At 34.1% G+C, this 17,359-nt stretch overlaps 1 protein-coding gene across 5 annotated transcripts in view; it reads left to right on the plus strand.

Moving 5' to 3' along the window:
* The window catches only part of LOC133191984 (uncharacterized), a 40,941-nt gene that overhangs the window by 15,713 nt on the left and 7,869 nt on the right, over window positions 1-17,359 (plus strand). For all 5 annotated transcript variants that reach the window (XM_061327785.1, XM_061327786.1, XM_061327787.1 and 2 more), the window contains 10 exons: window positions 7,270-7,449; window positions 7,832-7,975; window positions 8,436-8,519; window positions 9,898-10,001; window positions 11,878-11,982; window positions 13,206-14,070; window positions 14,190-14,343; window positions 15,853-16,223; window positions 16,670-16,864; window positions 17,082-17,252. In XM_061327785.1, coding sequence (XP_061183769.1) covers window positions 7,270-7,449; window positions 7,832-7,975; window positions 8,436-8,519; window positions 9,898-10,001; window positions 11,878-11,982; window positions 13,206-14,070; window positions 14,190-14,343; window positions 15,853-16,223; window positions 16,670-16,864; window positions 17,082-17,252 — 2,373 coding nt within the window. The remainder of the gene's footprint in view (window positions 1-7,269; window positions 7,450-7,831; window positions 7,976-8,435; window positions 8,520-9,897; window positions 10,002-11,877; window positions 11,983-13,205; window positions 14,071-14,189; window positions 14,344-15,852; window positions 16,224-16,669; window positions 16,865-17,081; window positions 17,253-17,359) is intronic.

Here is a 17,359-nt window from a genome sequence, read left to right on the forward strand (position 1 = left end):
ATTAATTGTTTGTTGGAGTTCTGAGGAGAGAAAAACATTCATTCATTCACCTGTAATTAGTAAAAAAGCTACAATAATATTTTTGACATTATGATATGAATAAAACTGTTGTTAAGTTTATTGTATGAAAATGTCATATCTGGGCCTTTGATGTCATACTTTTTTCTTAATTATCAAAATTTGAAGAAAAAAAACCAACCCCCTACATAATAGATGGGTTATTTTTTGTGATCAGAAAAAAAGACATCAAATGTCTGTGGAAAATATTTCCAAAATGTGTATTTCACTTAATTCATATGTTTTGATTTCTGTATGACAATGCATTTTACTGGAATAACAGATGTTCCTGTCTCATCATATACTTTTGAAGAAAAAAATTTTATCTCTAAAATTCATTGCTGTCATTGGATATTTTCAAATCAGAAAATAAATTGGGTTCTTGAAATTTTTGGATGCTTCCCAAATTGAAGACACCCAGACATTTGATCTTCAAAGATTTCAATCAAATTAGACAAGCACTGATAGTTTTCTTTATTAGGGTACCGTGAACTCATCAGGCAGTGGTGATAAGTTTGAAACATACGAGATTTTCAGTTCCGTATATTTTTTTCTCCCGATAAGAATCATTTGAATGTTTGGAATCACTGAGAGGTACTGAAGTGTAGTGACTTCGTTCCTTGTGTCTTTTATGTGACAGTTCAAGAGTTCATCTCGGGTTTATCCAAAGACGGCAAATTTGTAAAACCGTAAATCTCCGGCTCTCTGTTGATATTTACATGCTTCTGAATGCTACAACTATTGAGTTTCCTTTTAGCATAAAAGAGGTGGAAGACATTGCGTACATTCCTAGCATGGCATAGATTAAATACATACACTCGCTAAATAATGTGTCAAGGATGTTCAAATGTTGATATGAGCAATGTAATTAGATTTGTCTATATTTGGACAAACTTTGGTCATGGTTTCTTTATTAGCTTGGCGGATATGATTGAATTGATTTCGGAGGAGCCTAAATCTTCTCATAATAGCTCTTGATGACTTGTGGATATGACTTTAATATTGGAGTGCAAAGTAACTTATTTGTAAATCTTAATCATGAAACATCAGAATTTTAAATGTATATGCACTCGCTAGGTCAATGGTTTATTAAAGTTGCAGACTTCAGCAAATGATTTACAAATATGTCGTCCCTTTTTGAAATTGTAAGAAGTTCTAGATTAATGACTTTATCTACACACCAATGAAATTATATCAACTACTGAAAAAAAAGTCCATATGATCCCTGATGCTTTGTTATTTGAAATGCTCATAAATGTTGATCATTGTGTCAAAGAAATGAAGGAAACATGTTGGTGCCTAATCGCGACCCTCCTCCTTTTGATTCTTACAATGATTAAAATATCAGTTGTCACTACCATTTGTATTTCTCAATTTCAGCATTTATTTTGTAAGAGCGTGATTCTTGATACTAGAACAGGAAATGGTGAAAATTAAGACATCGTTTTATGGCCCTACACATCGATCCTCACATTTATTTTTTGAAAAAGTCTTAAGTAGATTTAAGTGCAGTCTTACTGGGTTCGAAGTAATCACTGTAAAGTTTTTTGATGTAAAAAAAAAAGTGATGAAATGATATGATCTTCAATCATCACAATCGCTGCATTTGTCATTTTCACCAAGAGCATGCCATTTCTGCAGTAAGGCAGGGTTCATTTATCACGGTTGGTAGAACACCTATTAAAATTCAGGGGGATTCTGTGTTTGGATCCTAATGTTTGGAACATCACATTTTCCCCCTTCTCATTACATTTGTTGTACCATTATGCTGGAAAAATGAAAGACCTACCAGGAATAAGCCTGGGATGGTGTCTTTGGGGGGTGATGATATTTCAGGTGGGAGGGAGACAGGTTTGTTTGAGCTCAGTGGGTAGAGCATCTGAGTAAAAGTGTAGAGGACCCCAAGGTTTGAATTCTGCCAGTCCATTGCAATTTCTCCCTTCCTATTACATATGAACTATTAGTCCTAGTTTTATGTCAAGTAACCATGGAAAATTTTCTTATGATGCATTAAAGAGGGGGAATTTTTTTTTAGTACCATTTTATGATTTGAACCACATGTAATAAAACTTCTTTTTTTATGTGATTATAAAGCTAGATATAAAACAAATATCAGATATCTTTTCATCAGTTTCATACAGAATTTCTGTATGCTTTATGATTTAATCACTGAACACTGAGAGCCAAGAATCAATAGTAGTCACTGACTGAATCTAACATTGAACTCGGGAGATTTTAACTCTCAGGTACACTGTGTACCTAGGGTTAATGACTTGTAAAGAAGCTACGTAATATTACAAGTCGACTTTTATATATATATTACTTTTGATAGCTAGGTCTTAGATCTTTGGAATTTTTCGTAGATGAGTGATATGTTTAAATGGAAAAATTATATGCAGAATATCATTATCAGTGGCGGATTTAAGGGAGGGGGCGCACCTGGCACCCCCCCCCCCCCCCCCCAATTTTCAAAGTAAGCATAAATCAAAGTTTTGTCAAGAAAATGTGAAAATGTCTACTTCTTACCCTACAAAATCTCCAGAATCCAGGAGCTCAAGGCAGCCCCAAGACCCCATGCCTACTTTTTGTCCCCCCCCCCCCCACTTCAATTCCTGGATCTGCACCTGATAATGCAAGACTTTTGAGCTAAGATAATGAAATGTATTTTTTTTCCCCCTCCAATCATTCATTATGAAAATGATTTTTTTTTTTGAGTAAACTCAATAAGAAAGACCTTTGATCATGCAGGCTACTAGCTTTATACCTTCTTTGCAATATGTGTAAAATTCATTGTCGAACATGAGAAATAAAAGCACAAGATAGTGTGATGTTTATTGCTCTAGGCACAGAAGACAGGCATGGTGGTAATTATTTCTTTGTCTTAATTAATGATGCTAATTACTCATCTCATTACCTGTTGGCTGGAGGTCATAATTCACCCCAGAAAGTGGACTGGATTTACACCATGATGGGGGAAAAAAGCCTTTATGTCTGACAAGCTTATATGAAGGAATGAAGACGTCATCATGTACTTCAGGCCATACAAAGGAAATTTTGTGTTAAGATTTTCCTCTTTAGACCTATACAGATTTTTTTATTCAAATGTTATTTGATTACCTGGTACTTTTTAACTGTCTTCCAAACTGGTAATTTCATTAGAAATGTTGTAAGAATGAAATTTATGTGAGGGATACCTAATTAACACTTATTAACAAAGAACTGCATGAAAAATATTTTCCACCTATTGGTGGACTCCTAATTATGTAGGGTTATTTATTTATTTATTTATTTTATGGAAATGCACATTTTACACTGCATTATAAATTTATAATAATGATAATATTTTCTATTCATCTATACAGACCTTTTTCCTCAGTGAGTTCTGTGCAAATTATTTGTGTCAAAAATTGCTGTAATTCTTTTTTTTTTAACCAGCTGTCAAGCATGTACCAGGTCTTATGACAATTTTAAGTGATTATTATATATTTATACAGAAGATGAGAGAGACATTTACTCTCATGTGGCCTGTCACTTGATGTGCCTTGACTCCCGTCCTGACCCAAACCTAGCCGACCAGTGAGTCGAACATGTTACCACCACACCTGATGGGGGAAATTTATCTTTTAATCTTGTTGTCTTGTTGTTTTTGGGTGTTGTTTACCTTTATACCTGTCATATTATGACAGTAGTATTTGCTATAGTAAACCGCCCACATCAACATTTCACTGCTTAGGGGAAGGGGGTGTGTGTTTCAGAGAAGTTTATGTACCTATATATAGTCATTACAGGTATTTAATGGATTAAGGAAAGTCAGATGCTATAATCCCCCATGAGAGACAGATTTAAAAAGGAAAGAATTTGTCAACTCTTCAGTTACATAATCTTTCTTTTTGGACGCTTTAATAGTTTACACAGGTCTTCTTTCATGTGGTCTGTATTAATAGTTTATCTGTGGTTTTATTAAACATACTTGGGAAAGTTTTGATACTATGTCAGAAAGAAAATATTCAAGGTAGTAAAATTTAAAAGGACACCCCAATGCACGGCCTGACACTTAATTAAAACTACTTCATTAATTTGTCTTGTTAAAAACAAGGCAAATTTAGATTGAAAAGAAGCAGGTTTCTGGCTTTCTTCTGAGCCTATAATCTCACTTTCCCTTTAATTTGTTTGATCAACTACGAAGAAAAATAACACATCTTTAATCAATTTTATAAATCTTGCAATTTTTTTCTAACTTTGATCTTCCGTAATGGAAAGTGACAAGATAAAGGCCATAAAAGATTTGGAAGGTTCACAGAAGCCATGGCTGCTGGCTATATATATCAAACATTCCAATTTGTTGATGTAGTATAAAGTTGTCCAAAATGTGTTAATCGGTGTATCTAGGATAAAAACTGAATGCTATTTGACATAACAGGGCTCTAAGTTGACATACATAGGTACAGCTATCAGTGTTCAAACTATAAACACCTATGTTCTGGTGATAAGAAACTTCAAAGGCACTGGATTAATTTTAAAATCACCCACCCATTAATGCTAGTAACTTGAAAAGGAAGGTTTAAGAAAGATGTTATTGGATGTGAAATCATTTGTTATGGAAGATATGTAGTTTACAGAAATATTGGGCTTATAGAGAGAGAGAGAGGGGGGGGGTCCATATTGAGCTAGAAAGCTGAAATAAAATTGACAATTTTGAAGTTCACATTCAGCTATAATATAGCTTGACAGAATAAGAAAATTCTATAAAGGTGGGCTTTGGTTAACATATGGGAGGAGAGAGAGAGAAAGAGGGAGAGAAGCTTTTAGCTTGAAAGCTGAAACTGTGACAAATTCCAAGTACTAGTGTTTATATACATGCAATTTCTTTTGTTGACACAACAATTCATTTCCAATTAAGAATTCCAATTAAGAAGGATGTTTTTTACCCCCTGAAGGCTCTGGTGCTAGACACCCTGTAAACTTTACTCAGGATGAATGGATTAAGGCAGTCTCTATTATTGAAAGAGCTCAATGCTACCCCTAATGAATTTGACAGTAGTCAAACAAAATGAGGACAAAAGAAATGTCTGTGAGACTCTCTTGTTCCATTGCATAATGAAAATGATTAGACATAAGATATTAAAGACTTTTAATTGGCAGTAAGGAGATTTTCAGGTCGTGGCTTGTACACTTTGAATTGTGAAGTTCAACTGCTCCATATTTTTTGGGGGGTACACAAATGGGAGGAGGATGCAATGGCTTGTCCTGGATTTTTATTTAATTGGTTTGGTGTGCTTTTCACTAAATGGATAAGTTATCTGCGGATGAAGTTGACAAGGACAGATAGAAACAACAATAAGAGGAAGAGTAGCCAAATGTTTTACTTCAGTGCTGATGTTTCAAACAGTAGTGGAACAAAAGGGTACAATTGTGGGAAAAAGCAAAGAAGTTTTGTGGAGAGGTTCCAGGGCAGGCAAAATTCTGACCGATACGATGGTTTTTATAAGTACAAGGGTACATCTTCCACTAAACGTAGAAGGGTTAAAATATCAGGTTGGTTCAATATCTTCAAAGCCTAAAAGGCTGTACAAAAAAAGAGTAAAAGTCGTAGATTAGGTCGAATTATCAGATTTAATATGGAAAGAAATTCAATGCAATTTCTCTATTTAAATATGTCATTTATGATATTCTTTGGTGAAATTACAAAAAAGGGAGAAAATTGCAAAATGAAAAGAATCAACTCCAATCCACAGTGTCAAGTGAGCTGTAAGATAGGTACTAAATTTGGTGTTTCAATGTGTTGTGTCACCGGGTGCCAAATCACAGGGGGCTAACCTTTGTGTACATTGACAAGTAAAAGCCATCAAGTCTGCATAATACAAAGTATGTCCCTGTGTTTCATTGAGGAGTCCAATGACAGGAACATACAAGGTTACACATTGGACTAATAACAGTTTATTGCTTTCACACAGTACTACATGTATATTGGTGGGGGGTTGATTAGAGTCTTTTATGGGTGTTGTAGTGTGAATGGATGGCCACTGGTCAATAAGTAATGGTTGACATGTGAGTAAAAATATACATTGATATCAGATTGGCCATTACAATAGCATACAGTTCTGATCACACAGAATACGTTAAATAACATACCAGATCCCCCCCCCCCCCTTTCCACTGCAATATATAAATGCACCATATTGTTTTTAAGGTCAAGATCTAGTAAATGACTTTAGACCGTCTTTTCGGTGCTAGATCCATTATGACGTCATAATCAATTTAAACTTTCCTTTTCCCGTACTTTACAGCTCAAATAGAATTATGTAGAAAATAAAGTATTTTCATGGCATTCAATTTGAAATCATGTGAAAAGTAATCCCGATACCTATATTCAATTTTACATTGTTTCAAAGAAGAGACTAAGAACATACAAATTACCGTTTTCTGAGAGACTGTAGGCAATCTGAATACATTTCCTTCATCTGATATGGAAAAAAACTCCCATATTCGTGACTGGCTTTCTTAATTTTTCATTGAAAATGACAGTTTACAAGATGGTTTTTCATCTTGTTTTCTTGCAAATTATGCCCCGATACACCTTATTTGACCGAGCTATAGTTATAAAGCATCATAAAAGGAATTTATTTCTCAACTTTGAGAAATCTGTAGGCTCTTTTCATTTACTAGATCTTGACCTTAAATGGCTAGAATTATTTTGTGTTTGTGTCAGACAGATAGTTCCTGTCACTTTTTACTGTTTTGAAGAACGAAACAATGATAAATTGACTACATCATATGTTGTGTTGTAAATTTTGTTTTGAATTTATTTTGTTTTTGAAACCCTTTTATTGTTTTGGAGGAACAACAGTCTTAGACAGAGGTTCATCTTAAGTATACAATGAACTTGGTGTAACTGATTCTGAAAAGTTTTGAACATTTCATAAGATACTTTCATTGAGTGTCACACAAAGAAAAATTTAAAAAAGAAAACAGCTTAAAATTGCTGTATCATCCCTTAAAACTGTGTGAAAAAAAACCTTACAATCTGAGAATTGAAGATCAGTTGTACAATAGAGCTGTGCAATATAGTACATGTATATGCACTTTTTAGGATGCAACTTTTAATACCTTCCAAAAAAAAATAAGAAAAAGGAAAATGTCATTTCGTGTTAAGGGTGATACAGAACAATGTAAAAGCTAGCTCTTATAAAAATCCTGAATCTCATTTTTCAGAAATTGAGTCCATAGGACCAGCTCCCATTACAACAACTACTGTTTCTCGTGCAACTTCTGTGGAAACGCTGAACCATGACAACAAGAAAAACTACAACAACAACAACAACGTTAACAACAGCAGCAGCAGCACTGCTGAAGTTCAAGTGGACAACATACCCAAGGAAAAAAGTAAAGAAGGTACTGTATAACACAACAAATCAGAGATTTAAGGACATATTGGGTAACAAATGGGTGGATGAAAGGGGAGGGTTGATGGGGTATGGGTAGGTGAAATTGGATGGTAGATGGGGAATGGGTGGGTGAAGTTGGAGGGTAGGTTGAAGAAAGGGGAGGGTAGGTGGGTGGATGGGATGTATGTGTGTAAGGGATTGAGGATAATTGAAATTCTGAAGTTTTTGCTGTACTGAATTTATGAAAGAACATGTGGCTCTATAAGACGAATACAGAAAACAATTAGATCATTAACTTTGTTGATGTATCACTTTTTTAAAGAGATTTATTCCATGATCTGAAGTTAGAAGAGTTGAAAAATTGAGTATAATGATTTAAATGTTTTCAGATATATACAAAGAGGCATTTGAGCACTACAAAGAAACGGAGGAAAAGAAATTCAACTATAAGTTTGACTCCCTCCTCCAGGAGCTTTACCAGTCTCTAGAACAACCTGTCCTCAATGGAGGTTCGAGTTACGGCAGTACCTCATGTAGGTATCCCTTGTCTATAAATAACATAATGACTGTAGAATGGGAAAACTGACAATGGGTTTAGAGTATACTGTCAAAAGCTGGAAATCAATAGAAGTCAGCCTCCTAATGTAATGTATTATGTATGGAGTTTGATTAAAGAAAATCATTACTTTGCAAATTAAGAAATATTCTACCTGCATGCCATTGTAATGCAGTACCAAATTGAATTTTGCATCTGATAGAGTGTGATATATATGTTTGTATTACAAAACTTTGTATCCAAGACTACTTTGAAGATTATTAATTAATTTTTTCCTGAAGATAAGGCAAAGTCATTCATTCATAGAAAGGAACAATTTGATTGAAATCCAGTAGGGATAGTGGATTTCAATGATATGTACTGAACTGTTGTTTTAAAAAAATGTTGTTTTTTTATGTCCATTTTTTACACAGCACATTTTCTCGTTGTTGTTGTAGATGGGGAAGTTTTAGAGAAGTACAGGTCACGGTTACGAGAATTATTGGTCGGTGTCTCGCAACGCTTGGAAATGGCTGTGGAAAGTAGGTTAAAAAAAACTTAAAGAAGACATATGTTATTGAAAAATTGCAATGGGTTTACATTTGTGTCTTGGTTGCTAGCAAGGGTGTACTATTTAAAAAAAAAAATCTTTTCTATTAAGGAAATGTGATTAGATGGACTTCAAAAAGGAATAAGGAAAAATATCTTTTTGAAACGGGGGTCAATTTGTAGAAATTTACTTTTTTGTTAGATCACAGAGACACTTAACAAATATCAAACAAGTGGTAAAAGTTCATAATCTAAAATGCCAGCAAAACGGGTAGGTGTTTTTAGAATCTTTGGCACACATTTAAATTTTTAAATAAATGTTGGATTTGGATAAAAAGGTGTCTATTTCACTACAAGATAAATACCCTTCAAGGAAAAGTGATTTTAAATACATTTTATTATCCCCTTACTTCATTAATGAGTACCTGATTTTTTCTGTAATCTGACCTACTTAATGAAACCCTTAGTGTTCAACTTAAAAATTTTCATGAGTATAATAGAGAAATATACACCAGGTAAGGGCCCTGTTTTCTGGTTCCCTTCAATCCGAACAAAATCCTAAAACAAATATTTTGGGGGAGGATTTCAAACTTGAACACCCACCCAATTTGATATTGAGGCATTCTTGCCAGGTACTTGGGATATTTATGGTCAGAAGCACTCTAATTGTCTGAAACTTTAGTGTAGACCCCCAAGAGAAAATCCTTTTATGGGTAGGCGTTTATCAGTAGCGACTAAGTGCTTATGATAACTTGTCTCTTTGAGGACTCTTTAACTTGACCACTTTGCGGTGTTATACCTATTTGTTCTTGTCAACATCTAATCATAACCTTTAACTAGCTCGCAAATCATAAACCTGTCATTTTTACTCGAAGATAAATTTTTTTCATTTAAGTTTTATTGGATCCAAGACACATGGTTTTCAGCTGGAAATTTTTACTAAGGTTGAATCTATATATAGATAAAAAAAAAAAATTACACCAAAACTGATCAAATGTCCACATTTTTTAATTAGCACAAAAAGTTTTCAAAAGAATAAAATTTCTGACAAAACATCGATAACAGATGTTGTTTTTTTTTTCAGTACCAGTATTTTTCACTATTTGTCGTAATCATCTTTTTCATCAACATTCGACTTAATACAGAGGGGTCACGGCAGATGTAATAGGAACATATTTTATAGACTATGAGCAAAAGTACATGTATATAGAAAAGAAATAACATATTTTATTGATTATGAGCAAATAAAGTACATATAAAAAAAGACATTACAAAATGACTACCTCAACAGTGATGTAGTTTCATGAGAGAGAGAATTAATAATTTTAATTTAATTATGTCTTCATTTTAATTAATATTTGTACACTTCAGGTTTTGACAGTACCCCTTCCCAGTCAGCTGTGGACACTGCTCAGAAGGTGAAAAAACTGGTCTCCAAGTTGGTAGAAGAGAGTTTTGGAGAGTCCATTGACGTTGTGAGTATCTTAAAGAAGAGTGGAAGTGGAACTGTTCAGTATGTGGCAATGTTGTATCAGATATTAGTATTGCTGTACCAATGAATCATTGTGTTTAACATTAAGTTCTAATGGAAATGAGGAATTGCATATACTGGTGACATTATTAAGGTGGGGACAAATCACATAGACATTTCGAAAATGTAGCAATTATAACCCTATGAACTAGGAAACAGTTTTTTACAATAAGATTTAGCTTTATTTATTAAGAAAATACAAAAAAAGATTGAAATTGATACTATCATTATAAGGTCTATTAATCAGAATTAAACAGCCCTATAGTATTAATTAAGATGCTGCCTTAATTAAAAGCAATTGTTGAGCTTTATTTGCATTGTTCACTTTGAATCCCATTCAGGAGGAAATTGTGACCACAAAAATGTGTTATGAATGACTAAAATTGAAAACTATTTTTCTGTGGTTAAATTAGCATTTATGTGGGATATTAAAGTTTATCTATTTTGGTATACCTAATTATCTTGTGTTTCTGAGTGGCAGTACTAATTTCTGCCCATAAAAAAGGTGTAAAAGTATGATAAAACTTGAATGACTCAATTGGACATTCTTTCTGAACATAGAAAGCAGCTGGTTCAATCCTAAAATATCATGCATTCTCTCCAAAATAGTAATCTAAAAATACCATTGCATATACATGTATGATTAATGCAATTGCACTCTCATATTTATTCCTATTTTGGACTGCACCAGTATATGGATGCAAAGTGTTGTTGAAATGAATTTTTCTTCTAGAAACATATTGTCATAGCATTATATCTGTATTTCCAGAATCTTATCTCCTTTCACTGGTCCACAACTCCCCTTATTTAAAGTCATCATGCAGAGTCATCTCCCTTTCCTGTAATCCATTATGCAACATTTCCTTGTTTGGTCAATTTATTCCTGTTTAATGTCTACTTAAACAGATAAATATTGACATGTTAAGTTGCCCTGTTAGTCCCTATGTACAGGTAGATTGTATCAGTTCAGTAGCTTTGTCATCATACCAACTAATGATATCCCTATGTTTTATCTGTAGGGGTTGTATCATAGGTCTCATTTTGGTCCCTGATGTTTAATTCATGCTTGTTTTAAAATAATTCATGATATACATCTATGAAGTTTGTTTTTTGGCCAACCTTTCTAGAACACGTTACATTTAGGAAAAACTGGTAGTTATGAATTATTTTAGAACATTTTAGTGAGGGATTTATTATGGGTTTGGTTACTATGTAAGAACACTTTTGATATGCTCCCTTATTGATAGCCATTAATTTGCATTGATACTTGGCCATACACCTGCAATTTCAGGTAACATTATTTATTTCCAATTTTAGTAAGAAATATTCAGAATGCATTTCTGTAAAATGTGCTCTTAAATGATTATATGTATATATGATGAAGAAATCAGTGTGTCTTTTAAAACTAAAATTCCATTTGAAGGTGCAATTTATTATGCTGAACGTACATTAATTGTAAACGGGTTTGTATCCTATGATAGGGTTTTAAACTGAGTGTCCACTTTTTATCAATTTTTTTCCCCTATGGAATATGTTTGAAGAAAAATTTTGATTTTTGCAAGCATTATAAAATTGCTTTATATGAAGAATTATGGCACCTAGCTGAGTTTTTACGAACCATTGCTTTATTAGATGAATCTGATAAAGTATAAATCTTGTCTTTTCTAATAAGGATGTTGCTTTATTTCCCTTTAACTGTAGATAAAAATTTCCCAAGGCATTAAATAAGCTGTAATTTGTTTTTCCTGACAAAGTATTATTTTTTTAATTTATTCATTAAAAAATCTACAAAATAAACCTGTTAATTATTTTATTTATAGACCTCTGATGAAGCTGTCTCAGATCTGTCCTCACTATCGGATGATTCCTGTGACCACCAAGTGAAATCATTCGAGGATCAGCTCGCTCATGCTGTGGTAGCCAGGGTAAGTTTATACAATCAACAGTCATTATCTCCCTTTATTCTGCAGATTTTACCCAACATGCATTTCTCTACTTTTTCATATATGACGAATCTGTATTTGGCCAGCTTTTTTAAATGAAAAGAATTTAAGACAGTATTGGTCATTATCTTAAGCCACAGTTTAATTTGCTTTTCCTTTTGAAGATGGAATTAATGTTATTGTTGTTGACATTATTCTTAAGTAAAGTGACCATCATGTTTGATGTCACTAAAAGCTAATGATAAATTCAAAGATAACACTAAATGACAGTTAAAAATGAAATATTGCAGCCATTAGAAGTTTAGAACCTTTGGAAATCTACAGTACATATCCTTTGACCTTGGGAATTGGATAAAGTAAATTTATGTGCGACCCCCATCTTTATATTTTGTCACTTAATTGAACCATATAATCTAAAGTTGATATTTACATAGAAAACGTATGTGAAGAGTGCCCTAAATCAAAAGATCCTCCTTTGTCAGTGATAGATCTTGGAGGCCATCATGTAGATAGATAGGTGTCATAATACATGAACTAGAGGACATAAGCAAAGGACGTTCTTTCATAAGTTTTTTTCGCTCGATCTTTACAATTTATGAAACACTGGTTTCTTCTGAGGCTTTTATAATTTGTGCTGATTGGAAAACAGTTGCAAACAAATATATATGGAGACTGGTTTAATTAGTTTGTTTGCTTCTTTACATGTATGATTTTCAAATGGAGAATTTTTCGCTGGGAATTAAAAATTAAATCTTGAAAAGTTCTGGATGGATTTTCTATTTCCAAAAAGAATGAAAAAGGAATTGGGCTTTTTAAAAAAAATGCAAAAAAATGTGATCATGCAACAAAGTAGAATGAAATTAATTTCTCCGTAATAAATGAACAACATTAAATGAGGGACTACACTGTCTTTTGGATTTTGATCACCATGTTGGACACATCAGAAATAATAGTTGTGTGCATTCTAGTGCATATTTACTTTGTTATTTTAACAGTAAGGTTAAATTTTATACTTCCTGTTGGAATAAAATATTTCTTTGAAGATTTCATTATAATATTGTATACAAGGCTCGTAAGGAAATGTTGAGTCACCTGTGCAATTTATGTCCTTGTCTTCAATCATTTTTATATGTAATAATAGCAATAATGAACTTTGTAATGGATAGTGAATGAAAATAAGTTAATTTCTTTTTCTTCGTTTTTAGGTACTAGAAAATTTTGGCAGAGATAGAAATATAGACATTCCATTAGACTTTATAGATGGAAATGCTTTAACAAATCAAGTGTCCGATGGACGATCTCATTCCTCAGACAACAAATCTCACCCAGATCTCGCAAGTCGCGGTGCCTCATCAGATGAGGAAAATAGTGTGGTGACTAAAGTCGAGCGCCGCTCGCTATTAGGATTCGCTGATTCGGGCGGATTTGATGTGGACGAGTTGGATGTGAATGAATCTGTGAGTGATTCAGAAAATAGGTTACATCCAGTGGAGGATAGAGTTTCCAGGGATATATCAAGGCCAGTACACGAACCTCTCGATGACAGTAGTTATGAAGTGATAAGTGTAAACGACCTTGACGTTGAAAATCATTTGAGTGAGGACATAGTGGATGGTGAAGGAGTGGATCAAAGATTTTCAGGAGAGGAAGAGGTGGAAGAAGAGGATATTACCACAGAAAGTGTTCACGCCGATAACTTACAACAGGACTTTGAACAGCTAAAACGCATTGCCAAAGATATTAAATCACCTCGACATAGAGTTCAGGCTCATGACATTCAGGAAGAAATTGAATTCGATGAGGAACCAATTGAACCTGTGACAGTGAATCGTGACGAATCAAAAAGTGAGTTTGTGTCACGGTTGTCTACATACGACCGTTTGCATGACACAGAGAAATATTCACTTCCTGACTTTTCGGAGGATTATGAGGATAACGAATTCTTTCAAAATGAGGTGGACCCAGATCTGTTATCCATGAATCTTGCACCGATTCTTGAGGAGGATGAGGAGGACTTCCAAGAGGAGGAGAATGAGGAGGGTGTGTCCTTACATCCCAGGTTTAATGGAGGTCAGTATATATTAAGATATTACTCTAGGGACCAGAAACTTCCTCATGTTCAATCATGAAAAGTCTACAAGTATAAAACAGGAATATTAGATTATCCTAATATGTATTATCTCCTACAGAGAAAAGTTGGCGAGATAACTGGATCTTTAACAAATCTGGCCTCTCCCCCTTCTCCAGCCTGGGGGGTGGGGGTCTGGCAGGGAGGTCACTAGATGAAGTGTACCTCACCATCCCCCAGCCAGATGATGACATCACAGCTCGAGTTGGAAACAGGTATGGGAGCTAGGAGTATTTCAATAATTCATCTCGTGAAATATAGCTTGCATTTAATTTTCTTTAAGGCTGTTTAAATGGTTGGGGATTTATAGGTGTGTGGGTTGTTTATCTGTTTGGGTAGGTTTAATGAAGTTGTTTTATTGCATGGCACCACAGTGAAGTTTTTCTGTTTTATGTGAAACTGGTTTAGTTAAAAATTGAAAATTCAATGCTCTCCTGTAAAGTAACTGTAAATTGCATGAACAGGTAAATTTCAGTACATTTTCAAGCATAATGGTAAGGCTGCTTAAGACCCGACCGCCAATCACATCAATTTCACAAGGTCATTTGGACACAGACAATGTCATAGAGAGGGAAAATATGATTTTCTTTGGCTGGTCATAACTTGGTAACTGAGGAAAATTATAAGTTCATACTCTCATCAAAAAAATTGACCCATGACCCAACAATGTAATCATGAGCCTGACTCGGGCTTAGACACTAAGTCAAGGTCACTAGAAAAATTGCATGAAAAGTTTGTCAGGGTCATAAAATTCTAATGGAAAAGTAGATGGGTTATGGCAAGGGAGTCTGTTAATTTGGAGACTATCAAGACTCCCACTCATTTTCCTTTTTGTTCGAATACAAAATTATAAACATAAAATAGTCCCGCTATGTTTGAGATGCTAAGGTCTGACTGTACAATAAAACCTTACAAAATTGTCCTCGATAACTTTAGATAACCTGTATGAAAATTACTCTAAATGAAAAGTCATTGAATCTGTGAAGAATTAATGAATATAGATGATCTTTGGAATTATTAGCAGATTAATGACATTGTTAATTTAAAGTAATTTTCCAAAGTGAAAGTTTACAACAGTATGTTTTATTTTGTTATGCTGCACCTTTTTTAGTGCTGATCAGGAAAAGGGAGAATCCAGGCAAGTGCACCGAGTGTATTCACATTTTTTTTAATACACTCAAATTTTTCATCACACTCAAAATTTTGTTTTTTTTCTTTGTGGCACATGTCTTTTATTTGTTGTATGTTCCATGTCTTCTACCTTGCATTCTTCTTCTTAAAAAAAAAACACCTTTGTATGTTAAATCTCTTTGATTTACATGATATAATATGTATTGGGTGGGTATTGAGCTATGTATTGACAAATCAGTGGGAGATTTTATTCTTTTTGGACTATATCTTGCATTTTAATGACCCAGTTTCTTTGCACAACCTTGAATCTTTATTCACAAAATGCTATTGCAGTCAGGTAGTTGCACAGATTTAAAGGAATCCATGAGATTGTTTAGTGTATCTGAGAGATTATGTAATTCAGTGGATCCTTAAGTTATAAACTTTGTCAAAAATTGCTGAAAATGTTTTGGTTTATATTATTGAAACTCTTTTTTGCCTTTTCAAGGTAGGATAAAAATTGAATTAGTGAAAATTTAAGAACATTTTTAAAATTTGATTTGTGAGTAGATTGATAAAATGTGTATCTACCTTCATTTGATTGTTATTCACAGGGATGTAGACCAAATGTCAGATGACCTTTCCGAAGGTCATGAAGAAAATCTGATGGACGATGAAGTTTCATTCTTTGCCAAATCTGTGGATGAAATTGCGAGGATCACAACCCGGATGATGTCATCCTCCCCTCACCCCCGACCCCTCTCTTCCACCAGTGTCCAAACGGTGGATTCAGACACATCTATAGACACATCTATCTCTAAATATACCAGTACCAGCACTGCTAAAACTGAGCCTACCTACATTGAGGAACTGATTCCGGCAGAGGGAGATGATCCAAAGTTTGATATCCCACCAGAGAGTGTAACAGTAAAGGAGGGGGAACCAGCCAAATTCAGCTGCAGAGTCAGTGGAACTGAACCCATAGGTAAAGTTGTACTAACCCCCCCCCCCCCCCCCACCACCACCACCACCCTCAAACCCCCATTAGAAAATGATATGAAAATGAGAGTTTAATGTAATTACATGAAAATGTGAAGAAATTGAATTTTCTGGGACAATCTCTGTAAACTCTAATCATCGTGTTTAACCTGTTTCCAGCAAAACAATTTATCTTGTTCAGAAATTTATGACACTTAAATCCATCATGCAACAGGCTGCATTTATTTGAAAAATGTTTTCCTTCCAAATCAATTCAGTCAATAATTTCTCTCTTTTTTTCACAATCCTGTCACACCTGGACATCTGGATGTGTAAATATTTGAATATGCAACAAATTACCTCTAATGTTAACAAAGGGAAATAACTCAAGTTATATTAGGGATAGAGAGAGAAAGATGGATAGATATTATTATTTTCTATTATTATTAACAGAAGTGATATGGTACAGAGTGGAGGATGGGGATCTACAACAACTGGAGGACTCGGAAGATTATGAGTTCACTCAGGATCACAACAGACATGGTGCTACGGTGTTCAACACGGCCAAACATATGGCCGGCCAGCTGATGTGTATGGCAATCAACGAGAAAGCACACTGCTCGCAGTCCTTTATCCTCAAAGTTAAAAGTAAGACAATCAGTGCAATGCAAAGATTGTTAAACCCCCATTCAAATGAAATTAAATTGCTGTATATTGGAATCACTTTGTCCATATGTCTGACTGTCTTAACTTTTTAGATGCCCGTCTTTCCCTGTGTCTGTAGCCCAGAAATTATCTCAAAATCTAATTGATAATTTTTCCCCCCAAACTTTGTAGAGATATGACATTTTCTGTGTTTTTGCAGACAATAACCAAGAAATGAAGAAACCAGAATTTTTGAAAGAAATTGAAGATCAAGAGGTCAAGGAAGGTCAACATGTCAAATTCAGGGCAAAAGTCAAAGGTTATCCACTTCCAAGAGTTGTTTGGTACAAAGATGGAAATTTACTGAAAAATGGTTCAAACTTCAAGATAGGTATGTGTTCAGTATCATCTATTCTATGTGTTCAACATTTTTTTTCCATTTTTTTTTTTAGCAGATGTACGTCTTTCAAAAAGAGATATATTGGTAAATTGTAAGTT

Source organism: Saccostrea echinata, unplaced genomic scaffold (assembly GCF_033153115.1).
Source record: "Saccostrea echinata isolate AGI-Se365-2 ecotype Australia unplaced genomic scaffold, CSIRO_AGI_Sech_v1 ptg000025l, whole genome shotgun sequence".
Lineage (NCBI taxonomy): Eukaryota > Metazoa > Mollusca > Bivalvia > Ostreida > Ostreidae > Saccostrea > Saccostrea echinata.